This window comes from Canis aureus, chromosome 9 (assembly GCF_053574225.1).
Source record: "Canis aureus isolate CA01 chromosome 9, VMU_Caureus_v.1.0, whole genome shotgun sequence".
NCBI lineage: Eukaryota > Metazoa > Chordata > Mammalia > Carnivora > Canidae > Canis > Canis aureus.
This window is the reverse complement of record NC_135619.1, coordinates 30,318,147-30,345,646: the sequence shown is the minus strand read 5'-3', so window position 1 is coordinate 30,345,646 and position 27,500 is coordinate 30,318,147. Positions and strand designations below refer to the sequence as shown.

At 36.0% G+C, this 27,500-nt stretch overlaps 1 protein-coding gene across 5 annotated transcripts in view; it reads right to left on the bottom strand.

Moving 5' to 3' along the window:
* Positions 1-27,500, bottom strand: part of ATL1 (atlastin GTPase 1) — a 74,069-nt gene that overhangs the window by 37,576 nt on the left and 8,993 nt on the right. For all 5 annotated transcript variants that reach the window (XM_077909242.1, XM_077909246.1, XM_077909244.1 and 2 more), the window contains exon 2: positions 21,533-21,703. In XM_077909242.1, coding sequence (XP_077765368.1) covers positions 21,533-21,566 — 34 coding nt within the window. In that variant the 5' untranslated portion in view covers positions 21,567-21,703. The remainder of the gene's footprint in view (positions 1-21,532; positions 21,704-27,500) is intronic.

Here is a 27,500-nt window from a genome sequence, read left to right as displayed (position 1 = left end):
AAGACCCTGACAAATAGTACATGCTTAATAATGATCTCTAATACTATTACTATTATTATTATTATTTTAAAAAGATTTTATTTATTTATTCATGAGAGACAGAGAGAGAGAGAGGCAGATACACAGGAGGAGGGAGAAGCAGGCTCCATGCAGGAAGCCTGATGTGGGACTCGATCCTGGGACTCCAGGATCATGCCCTGAGTCGAAGGCAGGCACTTAACCCCTGAGCCACCCAGGCATCCCACTAATAATATTATTATTAATAGTGACTTTTATTAATGCTATTATTTATTATCTTTTCATAGTTTATTCCACTACTACCTACCAACCTAACTTCAGCCTCAGCACAAAGGTCTTTTTTTCTGAGGATGGCAAATATATATTTTCTTTGATTAAACTCTTTGCCTATCATGTTTAGGATCTGAGTACATAACTGATATGAATGAGGGATCTGGGCTAAACACTATTTTGGACAGAAAAATATCTTCCGAGATGAAAACTATATCACCACTTTCTACAGACTGAAATAATTGTCTAAGATTGTTTACATCAAACTACATGTATGTAACAGGTGCTCTGAATGGAATTTCTGAGTTGTAATGTTTTCAAATATTCAACTTTACAGCACTTAACAATTTTGTTAAGTGATTGTACCATTTTTTATTCCCCACCCACTCCTTTCAATTTCTTAGGCATCCTATTGATCCATATCCTTTCCAACATCTGGTTTTGTCTGACTTCTTAATTGTCAGTGGCAAAGGTGCAAAATGAGTGAGTGAGTTGGGGAATGCCTGGATGGCTCAGCAGTTAAGCTCTGCTTTGGTCTCAGGGCGTGATCCTGGAGTTCAGGGATCAAGTCCCACATTGGCTCCCTGAGGGGAGCCTGCTTCTCCCTCCGCCTATGTCTCTGCCTCTTTCTGTGTGTTTCTAATGAATAAATAAAAATAAAATCTTAAAAATACTCCAAAATGAGTGAGTGGTATCTCATTATGGTCTTGATACATATTTCTCTAAATGCTAATGAGGTGAACACATGCCTTTTGCTCATTTTTCTATTCGGTGTGTCTTTTTCTCAGTGATTTACAGTGGTTCTTTATATATTTTGAATGCTAGTCCTTTGTTAGTTATTTGCATGGCAAAAATCTCCCAGTTTAGAGCTTACCTGTTTATTTTCCTTAAACTGTTATTGGTGAAAAGTATTTTTAATTTTAATGTAATAGATTTTATTAATAATTTATTTTATGAATAGCACTTTGTATATTATGTTTAGGAAATTATTCCTTATACAAGAGGTGAAGATGTTTATATACATTCTTCTAGTTTTTAAGTTTTTCTTTTTGATATTTAAGTTCTTAATCTGCAAGAAGTGACTATTTGTATAAGGTATGAGATAGAAATCAAATTTGATTTTTTCAACGAGTAACAAAATTTTCATAATTCTATCAAAGCCTCCTTTCTCAAGTAATCTGTCATGTGATCTTTGTCATAAATAAGAATACATATGCATACATGTATACATATGCATAAATATATACACATATACATTTATACACATATACACACATAATGACTATTTCTGATCTCTCAAGTCTGATCAAATCAATAATTTGTCTACATCAACATCAATTTGATTAAGATAATCAAAACAAATTTTTGATATTAAAACAATTTTTTTTCTGTAAGATTTTATTTATTCATTTTAGAGAGCAAGAGTGCATGGAGCAGGGAGGGGCAGAGGAAGAGAAAGAGTCTCAAGCAGACTCTGTGCTAAGCGTGGAGCCAGAAATGGAGCTTGATCTCATGACCCTGAGATCATAACCCTGAGATCACAACCTGAGAACAGGACCTGAGATCACAACCTGAGCTGAAACTAAGAATTGGATGCTTAACCGACTGTGCCACCCAGGTGTCCCTCAAAACAGCTTTTTAAAAAAAGTCATTATATATAGTATGACCATATTTCTCTAATTATTATCAGTCTTAGCTATTTTGACTCTTTCCATATAACTATGGGAATCAATGTTAGTTGAATTTTTTGAAGCTATATTAAATTTATGGATCAATTTGGAAGGAATCAATACTGTTATATTGTCTTCTAACACATAAACATGGGTTTATTCATGTTTATTCCAACATCTACATCTACAACCAACCCATAAACATGGGATATCTCTCTTGATTCTCTTCAATAAAGTTTTTATAATTTGGGGTGCTGGGGAAAGTAGGTTTGTTACATTTATTGCTAGGTATGTTAGTTTTTGTTGCTAATTATAACTGGCTTCATTGTTGTTTTTAATTATGTTTTATAGCTGTTGCTTGGGTAAAGAAATGTAACTGACTTTAATAGATTAGCCTCATACTGAAACACTTATTAAACTACTATTCCAATAAATAAATAAATAAATAAATAAATAAATAAATAAACTACTATTCCCTATAAATTCTGAGTAGATACTTTTGGATTTCATTAGTGTAGAAACAGAAATAAGTTTTACAAATAATAAGTTTTATTTCACCTTTTTTATCTTTACGTATTTCTTTTTCTTGTATCATTGGACATTCAGTACAATGTTGAATAGCAGAAGTGATAGTGGACATGACTTCTGATTTTAGTGAGCAAAACCTGATTTTAGTGAGACTGCTTCTAATATTTGAGTTCATAGTTTGGTTTGGTTTGGTAGATACACTTTATCCTATCATATTAAGGAACTTCTCTACTGGCTTACTATGAGTTTTCAAAAATCATAAATGGGAAATGAATTTTATCAAGTCTTTTCGGTATCTGTTGAAATGATCACCTGGTTTTCTACCTCTATTCTGTTAATGTAGTAATACATTTTTACATTTTTGTCAAACCTAATATTTTCAGTGCATAATATCTTATTTGTATACTGTTAATTCAGTTTGCTAAAGTCTTACTTAGGAATTATGCATCTATATTCACCAGTGAACTGAGTCTATCGTTTTCCTTTCTCATTTTGTCTTTGGCTAGTTTAATATTCAAAGTTATATTAGCTTTATAGAATTAATTAGAAGTCTCCCTATCTTCAAAAAGAGTTTGTAACAAAAAATTAAGGTGAACAGTTCTTTGAAATTTTGATAGATCTTGCCTATAAAACTGATGATTTTTAACTGTTATCTTAATTTCATTAACATTTATGATGCAATAGTTATGTTAGTACTAATAAAGTTTTATATTTCTTCTTGAGAAATTTTTTGGTACATTTATCTTTCTAGGAATTTTTCTCTATTGCCCAAAATTTCAGACAAAAAGTCAGTAAAGATGTAGAACATTTAAACAGTATCATTAGCCAAACTGACCAAGTTGACATCTAATAATTGCAAAACCATATACTCTTAAAAGTTCATATGGGATATTTACCAAATAGACTATATACTGGTTCATATATCAGATCTCAGTTCATTTCAAATTTTTAAAATATTGCAAAAAATATGTTCTCTGACAATAGAGAAATTAAACTGGAAATAAATAACAAGTACATATTTAGAAAATTCCTAAATACTCTGAAATTAAGCACTAAATTTCTAAATAACCTATGGATAAAAGAAAATATAATAGAAATTAGTAAACCAAATAATCTAATAAATCTGATCCATTCATCAGCAATACCATACACTATCTTAGTCAAAATAGCTTTATGAAAAGTCATCATAGTAGGACAAGCCCATCCCATCTTCTAATTATTATCAGTTATAGCTATTTTGACTCCTTCTCTATAAATATTAGAATCAGTAGGTTGGAGTACAGTATCTTATTTATACAGAAATTGTGAAAATATAACAGAAACTTGCTTAGAGGAAATTTATACCTTGAAATGCAATTAGTGGAAAAGATGTTTGAAAAATCATAATTTAATATTCATCTTAAGTAAAAACAGAGTAACATTAAATGCAAAGAAAAAGTAGTAATAAAGATGTCAGAAACTAATGAACTAGAAATAGAGATCAAGAAGAATGATTTAATAATCTAAGACTAATCAAAGAAAATAGAAGAGAAAAAAATCACAAATCACCAATTTCAGATATGAAAAAGGGATATCACTACAGATCCTACAGATATTTAAAAGATAATAAGAGAAGAATGATATCAGCATCATGGTGATATTAGTCCTTTTTTCTCTCCTCTTTGATTTACAACTAATTGGACATCTATAACCAAAAAAAAAAGAAGAAGAAGAAAGAAGAAGAAAGAAGAAGAAAGAAAAAGAAGAAAGAAGAAGAAAGAAGAAGAAGAAGAAGAAGAAGAAGAAGAAAGAAAGAAGAAAGAAGAAAGAAAGAAGAAGAAAGAAGAAAGAAGAAGAAAGAAAGAAGAAAGAAAGAAGAAAGAAGAAGGAAGAAGAAGGAAGAAGAAAAGAAGAAGAAGAAGAAGAAGAAGAAGAAGAAGAAGAAGAAGAAAGAAAGAAAGAAAGAAAGAAAGAAAGAAAGAAAGAAAGAAAGAAAAAGAAAGGGCCTTCCTGCAGCTTACTAGGACACCCAAGAGATCCATCCATCTGTGCACAAAAAGTGAGTGGACTGGACCACAGAAGAGGCTACTGGGAGAGCAGAAGAGGCCATGGAACCTAGGGCTGTAGAGTCTCCAGCAAGTACAGTAGCTGAGGCCAGGCACAAACCTTTAAAGAGGTGGAGGGTAAAGGCAGTGAGTGGGGCTCTGCCAGGCTGATTCTACATTCTGCAGCTGAAGAGACTTTTGCATTCTGAGGTAAGACTGTGGAGGGAATGGAGGGAGGGAAAGGAAAGAGAAGTAGGAAGACAATGAGAACTGAAGGGAAATGTCTCTTGTTCACCTCAGGATTCTGGCAAAAGGACCACCCAGGGACCTCCGGGACCATCCCTCTTCCATTCCAGGAGTCCCTACAGGGCTGGCTCCAGCTATGCATACATCCAAAATCCTAAGAGTTACCTCAACTCTACAGCAACCCCCCCCCACCAGCTTTACATATATTTAAATATTTAAAAGCTCCTGTAAGGGAAATAAAAAACTTGTGCTATAGTGCCACCATCTGGAAAACAAAAGGAAGATTCCTAATTACCAAACGAATTGTTAGAATCAAAGCAAGCAAAACCTTGCCTAAATAAGACAAGTATCTGCAACTTCAAATGTGGTAGCAGAGGCAGTTTTTATCAAACAGCACAAAAAAGTCAAGGTAATATGGTATGACAAAAAGAAAATAATTTTCTAGCCCCCAAAGACATGGAATACTACAATCTGATAAAGAGTTCAAATTTGCTGTTATAGAGGTGCCTTGTGGCCCCGTTGGATACGTGTCTAACTTTTGGTTTCATCTCAGGTTTCATCTCATGGATCAGACTGAGCCCCTCATGGAGCACACTGGGCTCTGTGCTCAGTGGGGAGTCTGCTTGAAGATCCTCTACCTCTGTGCCCCCCATTCATGCTTGCTCTCTCTCTCAAATAAAATAAACCTTTTTTTTTAATTGCTGTTATGAAAGAATTGGAATGAGCTATAAAAAAAAACTCAGAGAAGCAATATAATGATCTCAGAAATAAAATTAATGAACAAGAGTAGTTTACCAAAGAGACTGAAATTCTTAAAAAAATAAAACAGCAATTCTGGAGCTGGAGAACTCAGTAAATGAAATGAAGAGTACATTAGAATGCATTGGAAATACAGATAAAATAGAAGAGAGAATTAGCAAGCTAAAAGATAGGAATCTAGAAGTGACTTGGGAGAGGTGCCTGGCTAGCTCAGTTTGTAGAGCATGAAACTCTTAATCTTGGGGTCATAAGGTTGGTAATGAAGTCATAGCATAAAAAATTTTTTACACAAAAAATAAGAGGAAAAGGATGGGACTTCTTTAGATAAATGAAGATAAACTACTATGAGCAAAGACTTTTTTATCTACAAAATGTTTCATGTCAACCTCATGGTAAGCACAAAGCAAAATCTAAACCAGTGATATGAAACATAAAAGAACAGGACACCGAGCAGAGCACCCTGGAAAACCACCAACTTATAAAGGTAGAAAGAAACAGAAGGAAAAAGAAACAATGAAGAAAAAAATAACCAGAAGGCAAAAGATAAAATAGCCATAGTAAATCCTTGTATATCTATAATAGCCCTAATATAAATGAATTGAACTTACCAAATAAAAGGCACAAAAAAGGTTATATAGATTAAACAGCAACAACAACAACAACAACAACAAACAAGACCCAACTATATGCTGCCTGTAGAAGACTCCTTTTAGCTCTAAGGACACCCTGGTTCAAAGAGAATGGAGGATGATATTCCAAGCAAATGGAAACAAAATGAAGGTGAGAATAGCATACTTATATCAGACAAAAAGACTTCATGTCAAAAAGGATAACAAGAAAAAAATAAAAAAAATAAAAAAAAAGGATAACAAGAGACAAAGAAGGTTAGTATATAATGATAAAAAAGATCAGTATACCAGATCATAAATATATATGCTCCCAAAAGCCAAGTACCAAAATATATTAAGGAAATAGTTACAGATCTTAAGGAGAAACATATAACAATAAGATCATTGTAGGGGACTTCAATGCTTCACTATTAGAAATTGACAGATCATCCAGACAGAAAAACAAGAAGCAGATTTTGAAGTGGAATACACTTTAAAACAAAAGGACTTAATAAACATATACAGAACATTTCATACAACAGTAACAGAATACACACTCTTTTCAAATACACATGGTACATTCTCTAAGATAGCTCATATGATAGGTCACAGAACAAATCTTAGGAAGTTTAAGAACACTGAAATCATGCCAACTATCTTCTCTGACAACAATGGTATGAAACTAGAAATCAACAAGAGGAAAGTGAGAAGACTGACAAATATGTGGAAACTAAATACACTTCTAAACAAATATTGGGTCAAAAAAGAAATCAAAAGGGAAACAAAAAATTATCTCATAATAAATGAAAATGGAAATACAACATATCAAATACTGTAGAAGGCAGTATAAAAGTGTTCTGAAAGTTTATAAGCACTTTAAACCCAAAGTCAGCAGAAGAAAGGAAATAGTAACGTCAGAGCAGAAATTAAAGAAAGAGAGAACAGAAAAACAATAGAAAGATCTATGAAACTAAGAGCTGGTGCTTCAAAAAGGTATAATTGACAAACTTTTAGCTAGACTAAGAAAAATAAGAGACTCAAATAAACAAAATTAGAAATGAAAAGGAGATATTATAACTCATACTACAGAAATAAATATAATTATAAGGGACTACTGTGAATAATTACATGCCAACAAATCATATAACCTAGAAGAAATGGATACATTTCCAAAAATGCACAGCCTACCAAGACTGAGTCAGAAGAAACAGAATAGCCACCAATAATAAGTAAAAAGCTTGAAGTAGTAATCAAAAATCTGCCATCACAGGGAACTCCAGGATTAGGCAGCTTCTACCAAACATCTAAAGAATTAACACCAAACCTCTTCAATAATGAAACAAATAACCCAATATAAAAATGAGCAAAAGACTTGAACCAACACTTCACTAAGGAAAACAAATGGATGGAAAATAAGCACATGAATTTTACTATAACTATATGACACATTAATTTTTAATAATAAAGTACTATTTACATGTCATTATAAAACCTGATATATCTAGTAATTAAGTGATGTGCTACTAAACATTTAACAACAATCTCTTAGCAGTGAGTGGGATAGAAAAGTCCTGATTTGTGATGTTTGCCAATTTCTGTGGCCATTATGGGCCATTTCAATCTACCAACATGACTCACTGCATATGGAATTAGGAAGAGATGAATCCAATCAGCTCTCATGGGCTTGTGTGAGCTCCTCCAATGTTTTACTGAAATATAATAGAAGATATTTAAGACCTCTACAGAAAAACATAAAACATTACTGAAAGAGATACATACATGTTCTCAGATGAAATGACTCTGTATTATAAATGTGTCAATGTTCCCCCATTGATCCACAGATTGGTTATAATACCAATCAAATTAGCAAGTTTCTTGTGTAAATTTTTCTTTACAGATTAACAAGCTCAAGTGGAAAGGCAAAGAGCCAAGAATAACAAAGACAACCTTGAAGAAGAATAAATTGGGGGATATACTCTAAGAGACACCAATGGGTATTTAAAATCTACAGTTATTAAAACAGGATGTTACTGTCACTAGGATAGACAAGTAGACAAAATAGAAAAGACTAGAGATTTCAGAAACAAACCCACACATATACAATGATCTGAATTACAACAAAGATGTCACTGCAATAAATGAAGAAAGGATGATCTTTTCCCAAAATGATGCTATGTCAATTGGATATTCATATGGGGGGAAAAATGAATCTTTACCTCTTGCTCTCACCATAAATAAAAATCAATTCCAAATAAATCTTAGACCTAAATGTGAAATAGGAAAAGTGAAAAAGATACAAATAAGCAATATCAAATGGTCCCACACAATAAAAACATATTCATTCTCATGTAAATTAAAAAGGAAAAGATAGATCAATACTTTTAAAAATATATCTGATTCACAAAGATCAGAAATGTGATAAATTGCCAATACATATTATGAAAAATAACTCAAGGTATAAAGCAATGTGTACAGTATGGTATCACTGGGGGGAAAGTGTGTAGGAGAATGTGTTTGGCATGTTTGAGGAGCAGGAAGGAATACTATATGGATGGAGCAGGCTGGGAAGCTGCTAGGGGACCAAATCAAAAGACTAAGGCATAGATTTGAAAGAACTGTTACAGAGTGAAACTGGGGGTGAGAGGAAGAAAAAAGATTTCAGTAGATGTTGGTATATGATTGTCATGTCCCACTCTACCTTTGTATACTAAGTGTGAATGAATAGATAATTCCAAACTTTTAGTTTATACGCTTAAGGCTTTGGAGAGCTACATTGGACTTAATGAAGAAAAGGGAAATTACATAGTGTGATATAAGTATGTAGTAAAATAAAATAAGTATCTGAATTATGACCATAAAATAATGAAATAGTTTATGGGAAGAAGTCTCATACAATATAGGCAAAATAGCATATTAAATATTTATTTTTGGTAAGAAAACTTTTAAAAATACAGAAATAATTTTTATTAAATAATAGAATGAATAATAAAATAGAATGAATCTGTGGAATGTTTATAGACATAGTTTGCATCTTACCTAAAGTGAAGAAAGGTTTCCTTTCTGAAATCTATCATAACCAGCAATCTATACGTTTATCTATGCTAATGTTGAAAACACAATGATAAAGGAAAGAAGCCAGTCACAAAAGACCACATACTATAGGATTTCATTTATATTAAACTCCCAGAATATGCAAATCTATAGAGATAGAAAGTAGATGAGTAGTTGCCTAGGACTGGAGAGTGGGAGGGGATTAGCAGGTGATGTATAAGAGATGTACGTTTTCTTTTTGAGGCTAATAAAATGTTATAAAATTGGGTGATGAATGCACAACAACTCTCAATACACTAAAAGCCTCTGAACTGTACACTTTGAATGGGTGAACTGTGTAGCATATAATTATATCTCAATAAAACTGTTAAAATACTATTTAGAAAAACTTCAGTTTCTATAAAAAAGGTCAAAATTGAAAACACAGACTAAAAATATCTGGAGAACAGAGACTGTTTGCACTTCTTGAAAAAATTTACAATAGAAGCTCACATAGTAGGTACCCAATAAATATTTACATTAATTTAATATAAAATAACTCTGAAAAGTACTGAAATGCACAGTATTATTAAGAACAAATCTTATGTGCTTGATTCATTGTTCATAACTATATTTCAATGAAGCAATTAACATTTTCTTTGTTATAAAATAATCCAAAAATCCTTGGAATGCATGCCAAGTTTCTTTAGTACCAGATTTCTACCCTCTTATATGTTTTGCTAAACTAAACTTCGTTGCAATTCCCTGAACACAATGCAAATTTTTAAAAGGGGAATAAACAGAAAACAGGTTAGAAGCAAACCAGATGAGAATTAGCATTTTACTATGGATGATAAAATGCATGGCTCACAAGGAGAGAACCAAAAAATAACATTGTTTCACCTTTTTACATACTGGATCTTATATTCACTAAAGGGGCTTCTGGGGCTTTTCTACTCTATGTGGCATTCTAAATCACTGGAAGCTGGCCATGCAGCTATGAATTTATATATGTTGAAAGGGAATCTTCAAAAATTTTAAATATGGAAAAGAATAATTTTAACATACTGGAAATGCTATAGGTGTGTATTTCTAATTTTCTTAATTGTAAACTTTGAAAAAAATTATGCTTCATCTTTCCAGGAAAATTAAACCTCACAAGATGATGGATTATGAGTACATTTGAGCCATTATAAAGAAAAGACATAGCACACCGAGGAAACTGTTTCTTGGCAACTAAAATTAAAAAGAAATATATTTTCTTAAACTATTATGTCTCTTTCGAACAAACTTGGAAGAGTGAAAACATTTATTTGTCTGAATGACTGAGAATGACTTTCAACATCATAACAAAACGGAGTTTATATAGAAAGGGACCAAATAAGGAACCAAAAACAAAGTATTAACTCATAAAAATGAATACAAGAGTATTTGAGCAAGAGTAGACATATGAGCTACAATGAGATAGCAGACTTCAGAACACTACAATGCAAACTCTCAGATCATTCTCTTGTTAGCAATGCCCTTGAGGAAGAGGATTACAAGGAATAATGCAAGTCCTGCAACATCAGAGTCTTAGAAGGAATGAGTAAGTCATTTAACAGGCTGTTTATATATACTATTTATGTTATATTTCTATTATATTAAATAGAATAAATAAATCTCAATAATAGAATAAATAAATCTCATTTATCTCAAATAAATCTTTAAAGAAAACCTCTGCATATAAGTGTTACCAGTATATTTCAAACCCATGTTGTTCAAGGGTCAATTATATACTTAGAATTGGAAACATTCAAAAACATTTAAAAATAAATATTCCCTTTAATAAAACAATTCCATTTCCAGGAATTTATCCTAAGGAAATCATTGCGACTGTGGATATGTATTTATCCACAGAAAGATTCATTATAGCATTAGTTATAGAGTGAAAAACTGGAAACCATCTAAATGCCTACCTGTAAGATAATGTAAATAAATTATGTCACAGTTACACTATGCAAAATATGGAGCCATTTGAAATCATGTTATAGAAAAATACCTAATCAAAAGAATATAAGAAAATACATTCACATATTTTAAGAAAAAAGCATATGGGAAGTGTCATTCCCATTAAGGAAAACAAACAAAAACACACACATTTACAGTTACCGAAAAAGTCAATTTTTGAAGTATTTGGTTTCTAAGCAATTGTCTGGTCCTTTAATCATCTTTGAGTCAGCCATCTGGAAAATGTTGGCTTCTCTTTCTGCTGAACATTGACTATGTCATGCTCAGCTATATCTCTACCATTTTAAGGTGTTCTTCATATTGTAGAGACTGGAAGTGTGAGAACTATATAGCACACAATTCTTATAATCCCTTTTTTTTTTCTTTCTTATAATCCCTTCTTAGCAGAGTTCTGATTTAGGTTTTGTCCATGAAAGGCACTCATGACCTCTCGAAGAGACAGCAAAGAAGAAACTTCTATTGTCTTCTAACAGAATGGACAGATATGAGAGTAGATAGCACCCATGAGGCTTGCAGCACATGCCAAAGATATGGAATTGTACGAATTCATGGAGAGTGGCTAACATCCTGTCCAGATGGTCAAGTACTTCAAAGAAGTATGTGTAGACCTTTGGAATGGGCACAGAGTGTAAATATATTCAGTCCCATTTGAATGCTCACCAGAGGGCATTCACTATAGAGGAAGTGCTCAAAAATCAGATGGACAAGATGACTCATTTTGTAGATATCAGTTAGCCTCCTACTGCAGCCACTTCTGCTCAACAGGCTCAAAGACTAAACCAGCAAAAGAAATACAAAGCACCTAGGGGTGCTTAAGTGGCTAAGTTGGTTAAGCATACGCCTTCAGCTTAAGTCATGATCCTAGGGTCCTAGGTAGGATCAAGCCCTGGACTGGGCACCCTGTTCAGCAGAGAGTCTGCTTCTCCCTCTCCCTCTGATCCTCCCCATGCTTGTGCTCTCACTCGTACTCTCTCTCAAATGAATAAATAAAAAAATCTTAAAAAAAATATGAAGCATCTACATTAATATTAAATAAAATAGTCTTTGGGGCAAAAACCATTACTCCAGATAAAGAGGCTCACTACATAGAAATAAAAGGCTTATTTCATCAGGAAGATTAACAATTGGATGCCTGGAAGGCTCAGCAGTTGAGCATCTGCCTCTGGCTCAGGGCATGATCCCAGTCCAGGGAATGATCCCACACTGGGCTCCCTGTGAGGAGCCTGCTACTCTCTCTGCCTATCTCTGCCTCTCTCTCTGTCTCTCTCATGAATAAATAAATAAAATCTTAAAAAAAAGGAAGATGTAACAAGTCCAAATTTGTGTGCATCTAACACAGCTCAAAAGTTAGTAAGAGCCTGACAAAAGACCAAAGAGAAATTGACAAATCCACAGTCATCTTTTAAAATCTCTACTAGAATTTTAAGGTATCTATCAGATATCAGTTATCTGGTGGATCAAACAGTCCAGAAATCAGAGTATGGAAGACATGAACAGTGTATTTACTAAGCTTGAGCTATACGGAATTGCTGAATCACTGCACTGTACATCTGAAACTAATATAACACTGTATGTCAACAGTGGAATTAAAATTTTAAAAACATGATTTCACATCAATTATAGCCTTAAAGTGCTTTATATTAATTTATTTATCTTTGAATAAAACCATTATTCATTCTTTTTTTTTTTTAAATAAGCTTGACCCAGTGAACATAAGCTTGATACAGAGAACACTGTATCAGAAATTAGAAAACATAAGATGCTTTTCAGGCTTTTGTGGAATATTTATATTAACATGTACTAGAACATAAAGCAAGTTTCAACAAAGTGTACAGCATGGGTGCACAGCATGGGTGTTCTATAAATGTGAACTGCCCAATATTGTAGCAAATAATCACAACTGGCTGTTTAAACTGAATTAATTAAGATTAAATAAAAGTAAGCATTTGGTTCTCATTCTCACTAGTGATACTTCAGCTGCTCAAAAGTTATATATAGCTAGTGGCTACTATATTGGACAATATAGACATGGAGCATTTGTATGACCACAGTAGGTGGTCTGCTATATAATGCTGACTAAAGAAGGATTAAGTTTGAAATGAGCAATAAAATTTTTTTTAAATTCATACTTTCTTTTTTTTTAGATTTTATTTTTAAGTAATCTCTATACCCAACATGGGGCTTGAACTCACAACCCTGAAATCAAGAGTCACATGGTCCACAACCGAGCCAGCCAGGCACCCTGAAAAATCCATACTTTCTATATATTCATGACTGAAGGAACAGGTCATTGCAGACATTTAAAGTACTTGAAATTAAATGAGAAATAATCTACTACATATCAATATATATAGAATATAGCAAAAGTGGTATTTAGAGAAAATCTATAGCCCTAAGTACATATATTAGAAAGAGGCAACAAGCTGAAAATTAATGAGCTCAGTATCCAACTTTTTAAGTTAAAAAAATATAGAATGAAACTAAAGAAAGTGGAAAAGGGAAATAATAGAGATTAAGAATATAAAAGAAAGAGGGATCCCTCGGTGGCGGTTGGTGCCTGCCTTTGGCCCAGGGCACGATCCTGGAGACCCGGGATGGAATCCCACATCGGGCTCCGGGTGCATGGAGCCTGCTTCTCCCTCTGCCTGTGTCTCTGCCTCTCTCTCTCTCTCTGTGACTATCATAAATAAATAAAAATTAAAAAAAAAAGAATATAAAAGAAAGAAAAAAGAGATTAAACAATAAAAGATATAACAAGGAAAACACAAAAGCAGAAAAAATAACAGAAAATTAGGAACAACCTTATGTCAAGTTGATGAAATGGACAGATTCCAAGGAAAACACAAATTACTAAAACTGAGTCAAGAAGAAATAGAAATCTTTGGGATGCCTGGGTGGCTCAGCTGTTGAGTGTCTACCTTGGGCTCAGGGCATGATCCCGGGGTACTGGGATCAAGTCCCACATTGGGCTTCCCGCAGGGAGCCTGCTTCTCCTTCTGCCTATAGCTCTGCCTCCCCCTGTGTGTGTCTCTCATGAATAAATACATAAAATCTTTAAGAAATAAAATAAAATAAAATAAAATAAAATAAAATAAAATAAAATAAGACTGTCTTAAAGATGCTCAAAAAACTAAAGGAAAATGCAGAAAAAGTCAAGAAAACAATGATTGAACAAAATGAAAATATCAGTAAAGAAATAGGAAACCTGAGGGAAGCAAAAAAAAAAAAATTCCAGAACTGAAAAGTGCAATAACCAAATTAAAAAGCTCATAAGAGAGAATCATAGGGACATTTGAGCAGATAGAGGAAAGAATCAGCAGCTGAAAATAGGGCAAATAAAATTATCAGGGCTGCAGAAAAGAAAAAAGTCTGAAGAAAAGTGAACAGAGCCTAAGGATGTGTGGGACACCATCAAGCCGACCAACACACTGTGAAAGTACAAGCGGAAGAGAGAGAAAGAGTTGGAGAAATTTTCCGAAGAAACAATGCCCTAAACTCCCCAAACTTGATAAAAGACATGAGTACAAACATTTAAGGCTCAACTAACTCCAAGCACAATAAATTTAAAGAGATCTACACTGAGACACATTGTAACAAACTGTTGAAAGACAAAGACAATTTTGACATCACCTGCAAGGAATCCTCAAGATTATCAGAAGATTTCTCCTAAGAAACTTTGGAGGCCAGAATACAGTGAGTGGGCTGATATATTCAAAGTGCTTAAAAAAAAAAAAAAAAAGCTGTCAACAATTATCTTATATTTGGCAAAATTGTCTTTGAAAAGAAATTAAGACAGTCTCAAATAAACAAAAGCTGAGGAAGTTTGTTACCACTAGACTTAATCTGCAAGAAATGCTGAAGGGAGTCCTATAGGTTGAAATGAAAGCATGCCGGATAGTAACTCAAAACCATCTGAAGAAATAAAAATCTCAGGGCACCTGGGCGCCTCAGTAGTTGAGTATCTGCGTTTGGCTCAGGTGGTGATCCTGGGGACCTGGGATTGAGCCCTGCATCGGGCTCCCCACAGGAGGCCTGCTTCTCCCTCTGCCTATGTCTCTCTGCCTTTCTGTGTCTCTCATGAAAAAATAAAAACTTAAAAAAAAGAGAAATAAAAATTTCAGTAAAGGTAAATACATGGGCAATTATGAAAGCTAGTATTATTAGAATATTTGTAACTCCCTTGTTTTCTACATGATTTGAGACCAATATATTCAATAAAGCAATTACTTGTTTAAAAACTACTGTTATTACAACTTGTTTGTAAGCTCACATTTTGTTTTCTATCTAATTTAAGGGGCTAATGCATTTTTTATTACAGTATAGTTGATATACAATGTTACATTAGTTTCAGCTATATAATATAGTGATTCCACAAGTGTATATCCATTAGGCTATGTTCACCATGAGTGTAGCTACCACCTGTCACCATACAACCCTATTACAACACCATAGATTCTATTCCCTATGCTGCACCTTTATCCCCATGACTTATTCATCCCATAACTGGAAGCCTAGGTCCCCTGCCCCCCTCATCCATTTTACTCATCTTCCCCACTCTCCTTCCCTCTGGCAACCATCAGTTCAGTCTATTCTCTGTATTTATAGGACTGTTTATTTTTATTCATTTGTTTTTTAGATTCCACATATAAGTGAAATCATATGATATTTGTCTTTGTGTCTGATTTATTTTATTTAGCATAATATCTTATAGGTCCATTCATGCTGTCACAAATGGCAAGACTGCATCTTTTTATGGCTTAAGAATATTCCAGTGTGTTGAATATTATTACACACACATACATACACACAGAATACATATATTTCAAATTGCGGTTTTCATTTTCTTTGAGTAAATACCCAGTAGTGGAATTACTGGATCATATTGTATTTCTATTTGTAACTTTCTGAGGAACGTCCATACTGTTTTCCACAGTGGCTGCACTGATTTACATTCCTACCAACTCTGTGTGAGGGCTCCTTTTTTCTTCACATTTTTGCCAACACTTGTTATTTCTTGTCTTTTTTATTCTGGCCCTTCTGACAAGTACAAGATTATACGTCATTGTGGTTTTTATTTGCATTTCCTAAAGATTAGTCATATTGAACATCTTTTCATTTGTGGCCATCAGCAGGTCTTCTCTGGGGACTAATGCATTTTAAAAAATAACTATTAAGTTTATGTTTTTGTACACGTAATGTATAGAGATGTAATTGTGTGACATCATTTACTAAAAGGGGTGCAAATGGAGCTATAAAGGAACAGAGTTTTTGTATGTTACTGAAGTTAAACTTATATAATTTCAAATTAGAATGCTATAACTTTAGGATATTAAATGTAATCCTTATAGTAACCACAAAGAAAATAGTTCTAGAATGCTTAGTTCAGGCTGCTATAACAAAATACCATAGACTGGGTAGGTTATAAGTGGGTTTTTTAAAGATTTTATTTATCTGAGAGAGAAAGAGAGAGACTGTGGGCCTGTGCACTTGAGTGGGGGAGGAGGGAGGAGGGAGAGGGAGAAGCAGACTACCCTGCTGAGCAGGGAGCCCAATGCAGGGCTCAATCCCAGGACTCTAGGATCATGACCTGAGCTGACAGACACTTAACTGACTGAGCCACTCAGGCATCCCTGGACTAGGTAAGTTCATAAACAATGAAATTTATTTTTTTTTTATTTTTTTATTTTTTTAATTTTTTATTTATTTATGATAGTCACACAGAGAGAGAGAGAGAGAGGCAGAGACACAGGCAGAGGGAGAAGCAGGCTCCATGCACTGGGAGCCTGATGTGGGATTCGATCCCGGGTCTCCAGGATCTCGCCCTGGGCCAAAGGCAGGCGCCAAACCGCTGCGCCACCCAGGGATCCCCAAACAATGAAATTTAGTTCTCGGTTCTGGAGGCTGGAAGACCAAGATCAGGGTGCCAGCATGGTCAGGTGAGGACTTCTTTCAAGTCACAGATTCTTCATTGTATCCTGGCATGGTAGAAAGGGCTAGGGAACTCTGTGAGGCCTCTTTTAAGAGTGCATTATTAATCCCATTCTTCTCATTCAGAAGGTTCCACTCTCATGACTTAACAGAAACAAATTTTAAAAGATGCATTTCTGGTAGAACTTAAACTCTAAGCCCAACATTGAAAGACTGCTTTCTGGGCTACTGCCTCTGATAGTTATCTGTATCCTTTATTTTCCACACTAGTATATTCTTTGCCTTCTTTTCTAGTCCAAGACGATCAAATTTATAGAGCATTGATTTCTCATACCAGCTTAAACCTAGATAGGCTTGTTGCAGCACCTTTTTGGAGTACTATTTTAGTTCCTCATCTTCATCACTTGGACTAGGGAAGCAAACAATCCTGTATTTAAATCTTGGATTCATAACATAAATTAAGCGACCTCTGGCACATATCCTCATGGTCTCTGAGTCTGGAATTCCTTATATATTAAAATGGGCATAATAATGTCTACCTCTGAAGAATGGACTTTCAAATGCTTAAATTTATTTAAACTTTTGGTTCAGGGGCACCTAGATGGCTAAGTCAGTTAAGCATCTGCCTTTGGCTCAGGTCATGATCAGAGGGTCCTGGAATCTGAGCCCCTCATCAGGCTCCCTGCCCAGCAGGGAGTCTCCTTTTCCCTCTGCCCTTACCCCCACTCATTCTCATTCTCTCTCTCTCTCTCTCATTCACTCACTTTATCTTTCTCTCAAGTAAATAAACTCTTTTTTAAAAATAAGAAAAATAAACTTCTGGTTCAGTGTAGATTTATGTACAGGTGTCGGGATTCTCAGTTCTACTCATAGACCTGCTTCTCAGTTGTATCTCTGGGTATGATCCTCAAACAACACCCCATTTCTGAGTGTTAGAAGAGATGCTTTTCTGCTTTGTAGTTTCCATGGCCCTATTGGAACCTAACAGGTCTCTGAATACTCAGATAAAAATATTAGTTGTAAAAAAAAAAATATTAGTTGTGATATGGTCCTACAGAATTCTCTGAATTGTAGGCTTCCTGTACAGATTTTGCAAATCTCTCTTGCCCTTTTCTTGGAAATCACTATAGTTGCCAATTCTGGGTAGTCTACCTTTGACTTCCACCCACTGCTTTCTAACTAGTCTGGAAAGTATTCAGCTAGATGACAAGGTTAGTTCACTGTCTTTTTTTTTATTTTTTACAAGCTATCATCTGAATTTTTTCTCATCACAGACCCCTGGCTTCTACAAGAGCCTGCTTTCCCTTTACCCTCAACCATGTCCCATTACCTTACAAAATATTCCACAGTATTATGTTATAGATAATAAAGTAAAAAAAAGAAAAAAAGATAGTAAAGTAGAAGACCAACTCTAGGTTCTAATTTCAGTACCTCTAACTTACTAAATATATGATTTTTGCCAATTATTTAACCTACCTGAGATTTAGTTTATTTGCAAAAGGCTATGTCCTGGCAACTAAAGAACCTAAAGATTAAATGCAATAATGCCAGTGACTATGCCTTGAAAACTGTAGTTCTATACAACACAGAAATTATTACCAATTCAGCAAAGACGCAGTAGAGCACAGTGGTGAAGATAAAAGAATCTGAAGTCAAACTGCCAGAATTGGAATTCTGGCTTTATCATTTATCTTTGATATATAAAATGAGGATTAGAATGCCTACTTCATATGATATTAGCTCAATGACAGTAGCTATTATTATTATTAAATGCCTATTGCATGTTGGCTATTGCATTAGGTGCTAGTAATAAAATGGAATCAGGACAAATATGGCTAACATCTTCATCAAAGACCTCTATTTCCTACTCCATTTGCTACACTTTTCTAAGAGATTTATTCTTTATAGCAAAGAAAAACCTCAGTAGTAAAGCATTTCCACAGAGCATCAAGACTTTACAATTTCAGTTTTTCTTTTCTGTGAAAATATCCAATGAACACACAGTGACTTCAGCATTCCTTTTTCTAATTCATCACTTGAGTTGAAACTCTTGATGACTTCTAGATTAACTGTCTGGGACATGTTCCCATTAAATATAAATAATCTAATGCTTGTCAATCACCTAAAATGCTAATTAAAAGACAGATTCCTAGACCCCACTTCAGACCTATTGATTGAAAAACTCTGACTGATTTGCAGCAACATGGATGGAACTACAGTGTATTATGCTAAGCAAAATAAATCAGAGAAAGACAAATACCACATGATTTCACTCATATATGCAATTTAAGAAACAAAACAAATGAGCAAAGGGGATAAAAAGGAGAGAGAGAGAGAGAGAGACAAACCAAGAAACAGACTCCTAACTATAGAGAACAAACTGATGGTTATCAGAGGGAGGAAGGTGGGGGATGAGTGAAACAGATGATGGTGATTAAGCAGTGTGCTTGTGATGATAAGCACTGGGTGTTGTATGAAATGTTGAATCATTATATAGTACACCTGAAACTAATATAACACTATGTTAACTAACAAATTAAAATTAAAACTTTAAAAAATAAAAAATAAATAAAAATAATTTTTAAAAAATTCTGGCTTGACGATGTGGGAATATGCATTTCTAATAAGTTCCCAATGTGATTTTTATGCAAATCCCCTTTGAGAACCACATCCCCAAGACAGAAAAAGCTTCCACTAATACGAAATCCATACCCAAAGAAATAATGAAGAATAATGATCTAAAGCTTCACGAAGGAGAAAAATCTTAATACTTAGAATAAATTTTCACATGTATGTCTTTTAACAGGGTTGAGTCAGCAATGCACAGGGATCAAGACAAAACTGACTTGAACATACACACCTTAACTGTGAGTTCAGGAAATTCCTACTCTGGTAGCCAAGGCAAAGGGTGGTGGTGGTAGGAGAACACCGAGAAAGCTCACTCATAATTTCATAAGAAGCAAAGAAAACCGTGTTACTGCAATAGTCACACTTACTAAAATTGGGGTTTGGTAATATCAGAAAATGGGACTGCTCTCTCTTAAATTCAGACAACTAAAGACAGACTTCCCTGTACCATCTCCCCACACTGACCACAAACCTTGGGTTATCTCAGTTGTAAACCTTGCCTAGTGGGAGTTAAGCTGGCCCTGTGACCAGAGAGGCAAGGAGAAATACAGTCTTTTGTTAAAAGTCAGCCCCAAACAACCAATTAAAATTTAAATTTATACCTATTGGTCTGAAAGATAGTTATAAAAGAGACCTCATTGAGACACAGAAGAGAATCAAGGAGCTCCAAACTCCTAGTGGATGTAAACTTTCCATATAACAACTTAAAGGTAATGAGCAAAATATTTACCCGCCAAGTAACAGTGGCCCACGATCTGCTCTGGTTCAGATAATAAAATGCCCTGAAAGGCTTTCGTTCCTAAGATGTTAGTGAGGCTAGCACTGTGGCTATAAGAAAACGAGAGCCTAAGGCAGAAAAAGACGCCCAATCTGCCCACACTATCCGTCCTGAAGCAAGTGTGGAGCAGGAGAGCGGGCGGGGCCGCGATTTCTCCTGCATCACTGCGTTCTCCCTTCTCCGCCTGCGTGAGCGCCGCCCACCCACTCGCGGCGTGAACCCACTGGGCCGAGCCTCTCCTCCCCCCTCCCCTCGGCCTGGTGCTGAATCATGAGTCCAATATCTCCAAAAGGTATAACCAAAGAACAATGCCACCCTTAGGGCTGGCCTCAATGGGGTACCAGGTTGGGGTGGAGCCGCGGCTGGAAACCACAACTTTGCTTCCCTTCTTCCCAATTTCCCCAGCCAAGCCCCATATTAAAACAAGAACTGCAGCGCTGGGGGACTCGCAAGCGGACGCCCCTTCTCCTGGGTGACTCAGGTCCGCAACGCTCCCCTGCACCTCCCCCCCCACCCCACCCGCCCCCGGCCCGGCGCGGTCTGCCTCATTGTTCCAGCACGCCGCCCGCTCAGGAGCCCGCGCCCCGCCTGGCGGAAGGGCTCAGAGCTCCCCGAGAAGGGGATGGTGGTTAGGGATCCTCACTCCCTCGCCCCTCACCCCTCTCGGCTGGGTAACAACAGCCCCTGCCTACTCCCATCGCCTTCCAGCCTACGGATCGCTAAAGCGGAACCAACGAGTCCCCCGAGGCGCCTGGCGGGTGCTGTCCAAATGCTGCGAGGAGGAGGACTGGGGGTGGGAGGGTGGGGGAGAAGCAGGGGGCTCCGGCCTTCGCCAAGCCGCAGCCCTGCCCCACAACGCGATTCCGGCTACACCGGTACCACTCAGCCATGCTTTCTCCGGCCCTACGGGGAGCTGCTCGGTTGTGGCCCGTCTCCCAGCCCTGGGCTCTGGCGCCGATCAGCCCTTGGCCCTCTTGTCCCCAGAAGCAGAAAGCGTCCCCGTGCAGGCTGCAGAAGTCACCATATGCTACTCACCCCAACTGTTTCTGTCCCTGCGGTTCTTGGCCATGGTGGTCTGGGGACTGGTGGCGGTGAGGCGCTGTCACTGCGCTGGCTCTTCTCCCTGGCCGCAGGTTACTGGCAGTGGGAGGCTCTGTGCCCGCGCTGGGCGCAGCTCGCTGAGACTCTGAGGATGTTGCTGTGGCGCTGGTGAGAAGGAGTGGGGAGGAGAAGGGAGGAGAAAGCGGATGAACCAAGCTCAGCATCACAAGCCTGAGTTCACACAAATACCGGCGTCACACCCTCCCTACCTCAGCCCACCCGCATAGCATGAAGACAGGGACAGAGGATGTACTGCAACATTTTCAATGGAAAACACACATACAAACAAAAAGCAGCACCCCCCTCAAACACACTCTCAAAGAATTTAACAGCATTAGCCAGTCACAGAACTACACAAACCAATATACTGCATTATTCAGGATGTTCAAATACCCGTTTTCTAGCATAGTTACACATTAGTGCCAATATGCAAGCAACATTTAAAATATGCAGGCAACATTTATAAAAACGTTAAAATAATCTGCATTTACCTACCAGGCATTATACCCCTCCCCCCCACCCATTTTAAAAGCAAGGTCATGTTGGTAAAGAGGGTTTTGGGCATTTTTGTACCTGTATACCAAACAGGCCTGACTTTTAAAATTAGGACAGCAAAATTTAGATCAAGATCAAGATAAATGAAAGCTGGAGATCCATCATAATATGTAACTAACCCAACATATAGTGGGCAAAATTACTCACTAGATTTGCAAAGAAAAACTCTGAAGTTATATTGCCAAATACATATATATTTTTTAAAGATTTACTTTATTTATTCATGAAAGACACAAAGAGAGGCAGAGACACAGGCAGAGGGAGAAGCAGGCTCCATGCAGGGAGCCTGATGTGGGACTTGATCCCTGGGTCCTGGGGATCACGCCCTGAGCCAAAGACAGACACTGAAACCGCTGAGGCACCCAGGTATCCCTATATTGCCAAATATTTTAAGTAAAATCATATTACATAGTCTGAGTGAGCCTTGGCAGACACAAAGGTTGCAGTTTTGAATAGAAAGCAAAATGCAATAAACACTTTAAAAAAAATTCTCAATCTCTCTAGAAACAGTCCTTTCATGCTATTTGACTCTCAAGATACAATTATCCGTCCTATTCTTCACACAGTTTTCTCCTGCATTTGGTTGTTGCCCACACTCTACAGATCAGTTTTGCCTACAAGATTACTTCGGTCTCTTAATTACCAGATCTTTGGTCTCTGCTTATTCTTCATCATAAGCAACTCCTCATTCTACGTTCACTCAATATAACTTGCTATCATGGCTTCAGACAAGATCTCCATCCTGATAATTCCCCAATCTATTCTTCTAGTCTTAAGCTTTCTTTCTTCTTTCTTTCTTTCTTTCTTTCTTTCTTTCTTTCTTTCTTTCTTTCAAAGAATTTTTTTTAAAGATTTTATTTATTTATTCATGAGAGACACAGAGAAAGAGAGGCAGAGACATAGGCAGAGGGAGAAGCAGGCTCCATACAGGGAGCCTGATGTGGGACTCCAACCAAGAACTCCAGGATCACGCCCTGAGCTGAAGGCAGGCAGTCAACTGCTGAACCACCTATGCATCCCTAGTCTTAAGCTTTCTTAAAGAGAGAAAATCACCATACCAGAACCAAATTTATAACTGTCTGAGGTCATCTTCACTTTTCTTTTCTTTTAAGATTTTACTTATTTATTCATGAGAGAGACACACACACACACAGAGAGAGAGAGAGAGAGAGAGAGAGAGAGAGAAAGAGAGGCAGAGACACAAGGCAGAGTGAGAAGCAGGCTCCATGCAGGGAGCCCAATGTGGGACTCTATCCGGGGTCTCCAGGATCACACCCTGGGCTGAAGGCTGCACTAAATCACTGAGCCACCGGGGCTGCCCCACTTTGTTTTTCTACTGACACTTCAAAATCAACATATCAAAACCCAAACTACTTCACCACCACTGCCAAATCTTATACATTCCATATTTTGGTTAATGGTTCTAGTGACCTCAGAGCTGTGAACACTGTAAACCAAGTTTACATTATAGTTTTAAAGGGGACTATGTTCAATAGAGATACATTCCCTAAACACTAATGAAACAACATAGGAAGATAGGAATTATCTCAATCCTGTACCTACAAACCAAATTCATAGACTAAAAGAAGTGTGTTCTGCTTTTCTTATATATCTTATTTATAATTCTCAGCTCACATTCCAGTCTGATAATCCCTTTCAGTGAATCTCATTTAAAAAATTATAGTACACTCACTCACACAGACACACACACACACACACACAGTTGTATAATTCAATACACATCCTTTTTTTTCCTATATGTGGGCCTTTACAATATATATTTTTAACTGAAAAAGAAATTTATTTTTTTAAAAAACCTCTTTGTAATTAATAGGTAATCGTAGGATAATACTTGAGACTGTGTGACTATCTTGGCTAAGAACTTCACTCAATGGTTTTTAGAATCCATCGATACCCTTCCCTGAATCAAGTTTATATTAGTGATTTTTAAATCATGATTTTAAAATAATTATATAATTTCTTTTACATTTACAGTTAGCAGCTGGCATTCCCTTTCCCATCTTTGTTGAGAACCACTATGGATTTATGAAATCTAAAGCAAAAAAATTTTATTGTGTTATTTACCCTCATTATTCTTTCTAGTTCTCAAATTGCCCTAAATTTCACCAATGGGAATCCCTTCAAGGTAACATCTATGTCCTCTTAACGTCTGTTTATTTGTCTTTGATCACTTCCTTATTTTTTGGCATAAGAAAATGCTTCAAGTTTCCCTTGTATTTTTCCCTGCCTCAGGACTAGAATTAGCCAACTTCTCCAAGAAATTCTGCCTACTTGTAATGAGAAAAAAAAAAAATTCAGAAACCAAGATCTGGTGCTAGTTGTGCTCATTCTTAGCAGAAATTTCACTGTTTCTAGACTCTGACAGTAGACATTGTTAGAAAAATTTATTTTAGGGAGCACCTGGGTGGCTCAGTCAATTAATCATCTGACTCCTGTTTTCAGCTCAGGTCATGATCTCAGGATCATATAATCGAGCCCCGAGTTGGGTTCTATGCTGGGTGTGGAGCCTGTTTAATAGTCTCTCCCCTTCTGTCCCTCTTCATCTCTTAAACAAATAATAAAAAAAAGAACGTATTTATTTTTTAAAACAATGAGTTTAATCTAGTCCAAATACATAGGAACCATATGAAATACATATGAAAATACATATATACAGGGTTATTTATTACAGCATCTTATGAAATTGCAAAATACTGGAAACAACTTAGATACCTGTATCTGAGAGTGGTTGAATATGTCTATACAATGAACACCTCACAGCTATAAAAAAGAATAAAGAAGATTTCTTTGAACGGATACAGACTCATTTCCAGAATACTATCAAATGGAAGGGGGAACAGTGAAAATACTTTACCTATCCTTAAAAGAAAGAAAAGGATATGAAAGAACAAAGATATCTGCTCATCCACACAAAAGAAATACAAGAAGAATAAGTTAGAAACTAGTGAGATCAGTTACCTATAGGATGGATGAGAATAGAGTGAAAGTAATGGGAGAATGGGAACAGGGTAGTAGAGATGAGGAAGACTGATACTTTCTTAGATGTAACCTTTTTATATAGCTGTTTCTGAGAGCCATGGTAATGTTTCACTTTCTCCAAAATAAATAAATAATTGAAACCAACCAAGATATGGGGGTAGAGGGAGGCCTCAAAATGGAATTACAAACAGTAAATAATAAAATTTTTTAAGTGAACTGAATTATATTACAGGTAAATAACATAACTAGGTGTAGGAAGAATTAATCTGAGAAATTAATTTCAGAATTAATCTGAAAAACTTTAGAAAACAGTATTTTGACTATGTGCTATAATACTAGAGACAGAAATTGTATACAAGTATCATACTCCAGTTTACTTAAAAAAATTATTTTGAGTATAGTTGATATACAATGTTACATTAATTTCAAGTATACAAGATACTTCATATTTTTTCCTCCCAAGTCATACATGGGCTAGCAATTCTGAAATTATTTTATATATGCACTAGGATTGAACAAATATATGGTACATAAGCAGAACCAGATTTCTTGCTTTTTAAGATGAAGTTATAATAAAGAAAGGGGTAAGGATAGAATGAATACTGTGGTGTTGAGTTGGAATCTGAAGTATTAGTATGATAGAGTAAAAATACAAATAACTCAATTTTTAAAAATGGGCAGAGGATCTATTAAATAGACATTTCTCCACAGAAGACGTACAAATGGCCAAAAACACATGAAAAGATGATTAATATCCTAGTCACTAGGGAAATGCAAATCAAAACCACAAAGAGAGGCACCTGGGTGGCACAGTTGACTCCTGATACCAGTTCAAGCTTCTCTCAGAGTCATGTGTTCAAACCCCACATTGGGCTCCACACTGGGAGTGGAGCCTACTTAAAAAAAAAAAAAAAAAAAAACTCACAATGAAATGCTACTTCTTAACTACTAGGATGAAAAAGACAATAATGAGAGTAGGTGAGGATGTGGAGAACTTGGCACACCCATACACTGCTGGTGAGAATATAAAATGGTGCAGTTACTTTGGAAAGCAGTCTGGCAGCTTTTCTTTCTTTCTTTTTTAAAGATTTTATTTATTTATTCATGGATACAGAGAGAGGGGCAGAGACACAGACAGAGGGAGAAGCAGGCTCCATGCAGGGAGCCCGATGTGGGACTCGATCCTGGGTCTCCAGGATCACACCCCGGGCTGCAGGCGGCGCCAAACCACTGCACCACCGGGGCTGCCCAGTCTGGCAGCTTTTCAAAAAGTTAAACATAGTGTTATCATATGGCCCAGAAATTCCACTCATATATACTCAAATGAAATGAAACCATATGCTATGTGAAAACTTGTACAGGAAGACTCATGATTCACAGGAGCCAAAAGGTAGAAATAACCTAAATGCCAAATAACTGATGAATGGATAAATAAAACATTGTATATCTAAATAATGGAATATTATTTGGCCATAAAAAGTAATGAAGTACTGGTATATGCTACACCATGGATCTTGAAAACATTATGCTAACTGAAAGAAGTCAATCATAAAGACCACATATTGTATGACTCCATTTATATGAAATGTACAGAATTAGCATATTTATAATGACAGGAAGTAGATCACTGGTCACCTATGGCAGGAGGGTGGAAGAGGGGTTAAGGAAAAAGTGGAGAGTGATTGCTAGTGAGTACAGGTTTCTTTTTGGGGTGTTTAAATTTTTTTTAAATGTTTGAAGTCAATTCTGTACTACTCTGTGGATATACTAAGAATGACTGAGTTACACAATTTAAATTGGTGAATTATATGGCATGGTATATATTACTAGGCTGCTTTTAAAAAATTAAAGTCAAGTTTATTTTAAATCAGAAAAAAAGAAGAAAAGGTATTTGTACATTAGTACTCTAGCTCTCCTTTCATCCTGACTTCTCTGGGATGTTACTCCATATTTTGTTCCTTCCCTCCTATATCCTCAATGATTTTTTTCCCATCAGTTCCTTCACCATGCTCATTTCTCCCCATCATAAAAAAAGGCTCTCTTCATTCTGTCATTTGCATCAACATGGATGGACTTAGAGTGCATAATGCTAAGCGAAGTAAGTCCAACAGAGAAAGATAAATACCATATGATTTCATTCATATGTGGAATTTAAGAAAAACAAATGAACAAAAAAGACAAAAAAACAGAATCAAATACAGAGAACTGGTGGTTGCCAGAGAGGAGGTGACTGGCGGATGCGTGAAATAAAGGGGATCAAGAGCATACTCACTGAGCACTGAGGAATGCCTAGGCCTATTTAATATTGTACACTTAAAACTAATATAACTGTGTTAATTATACTTCA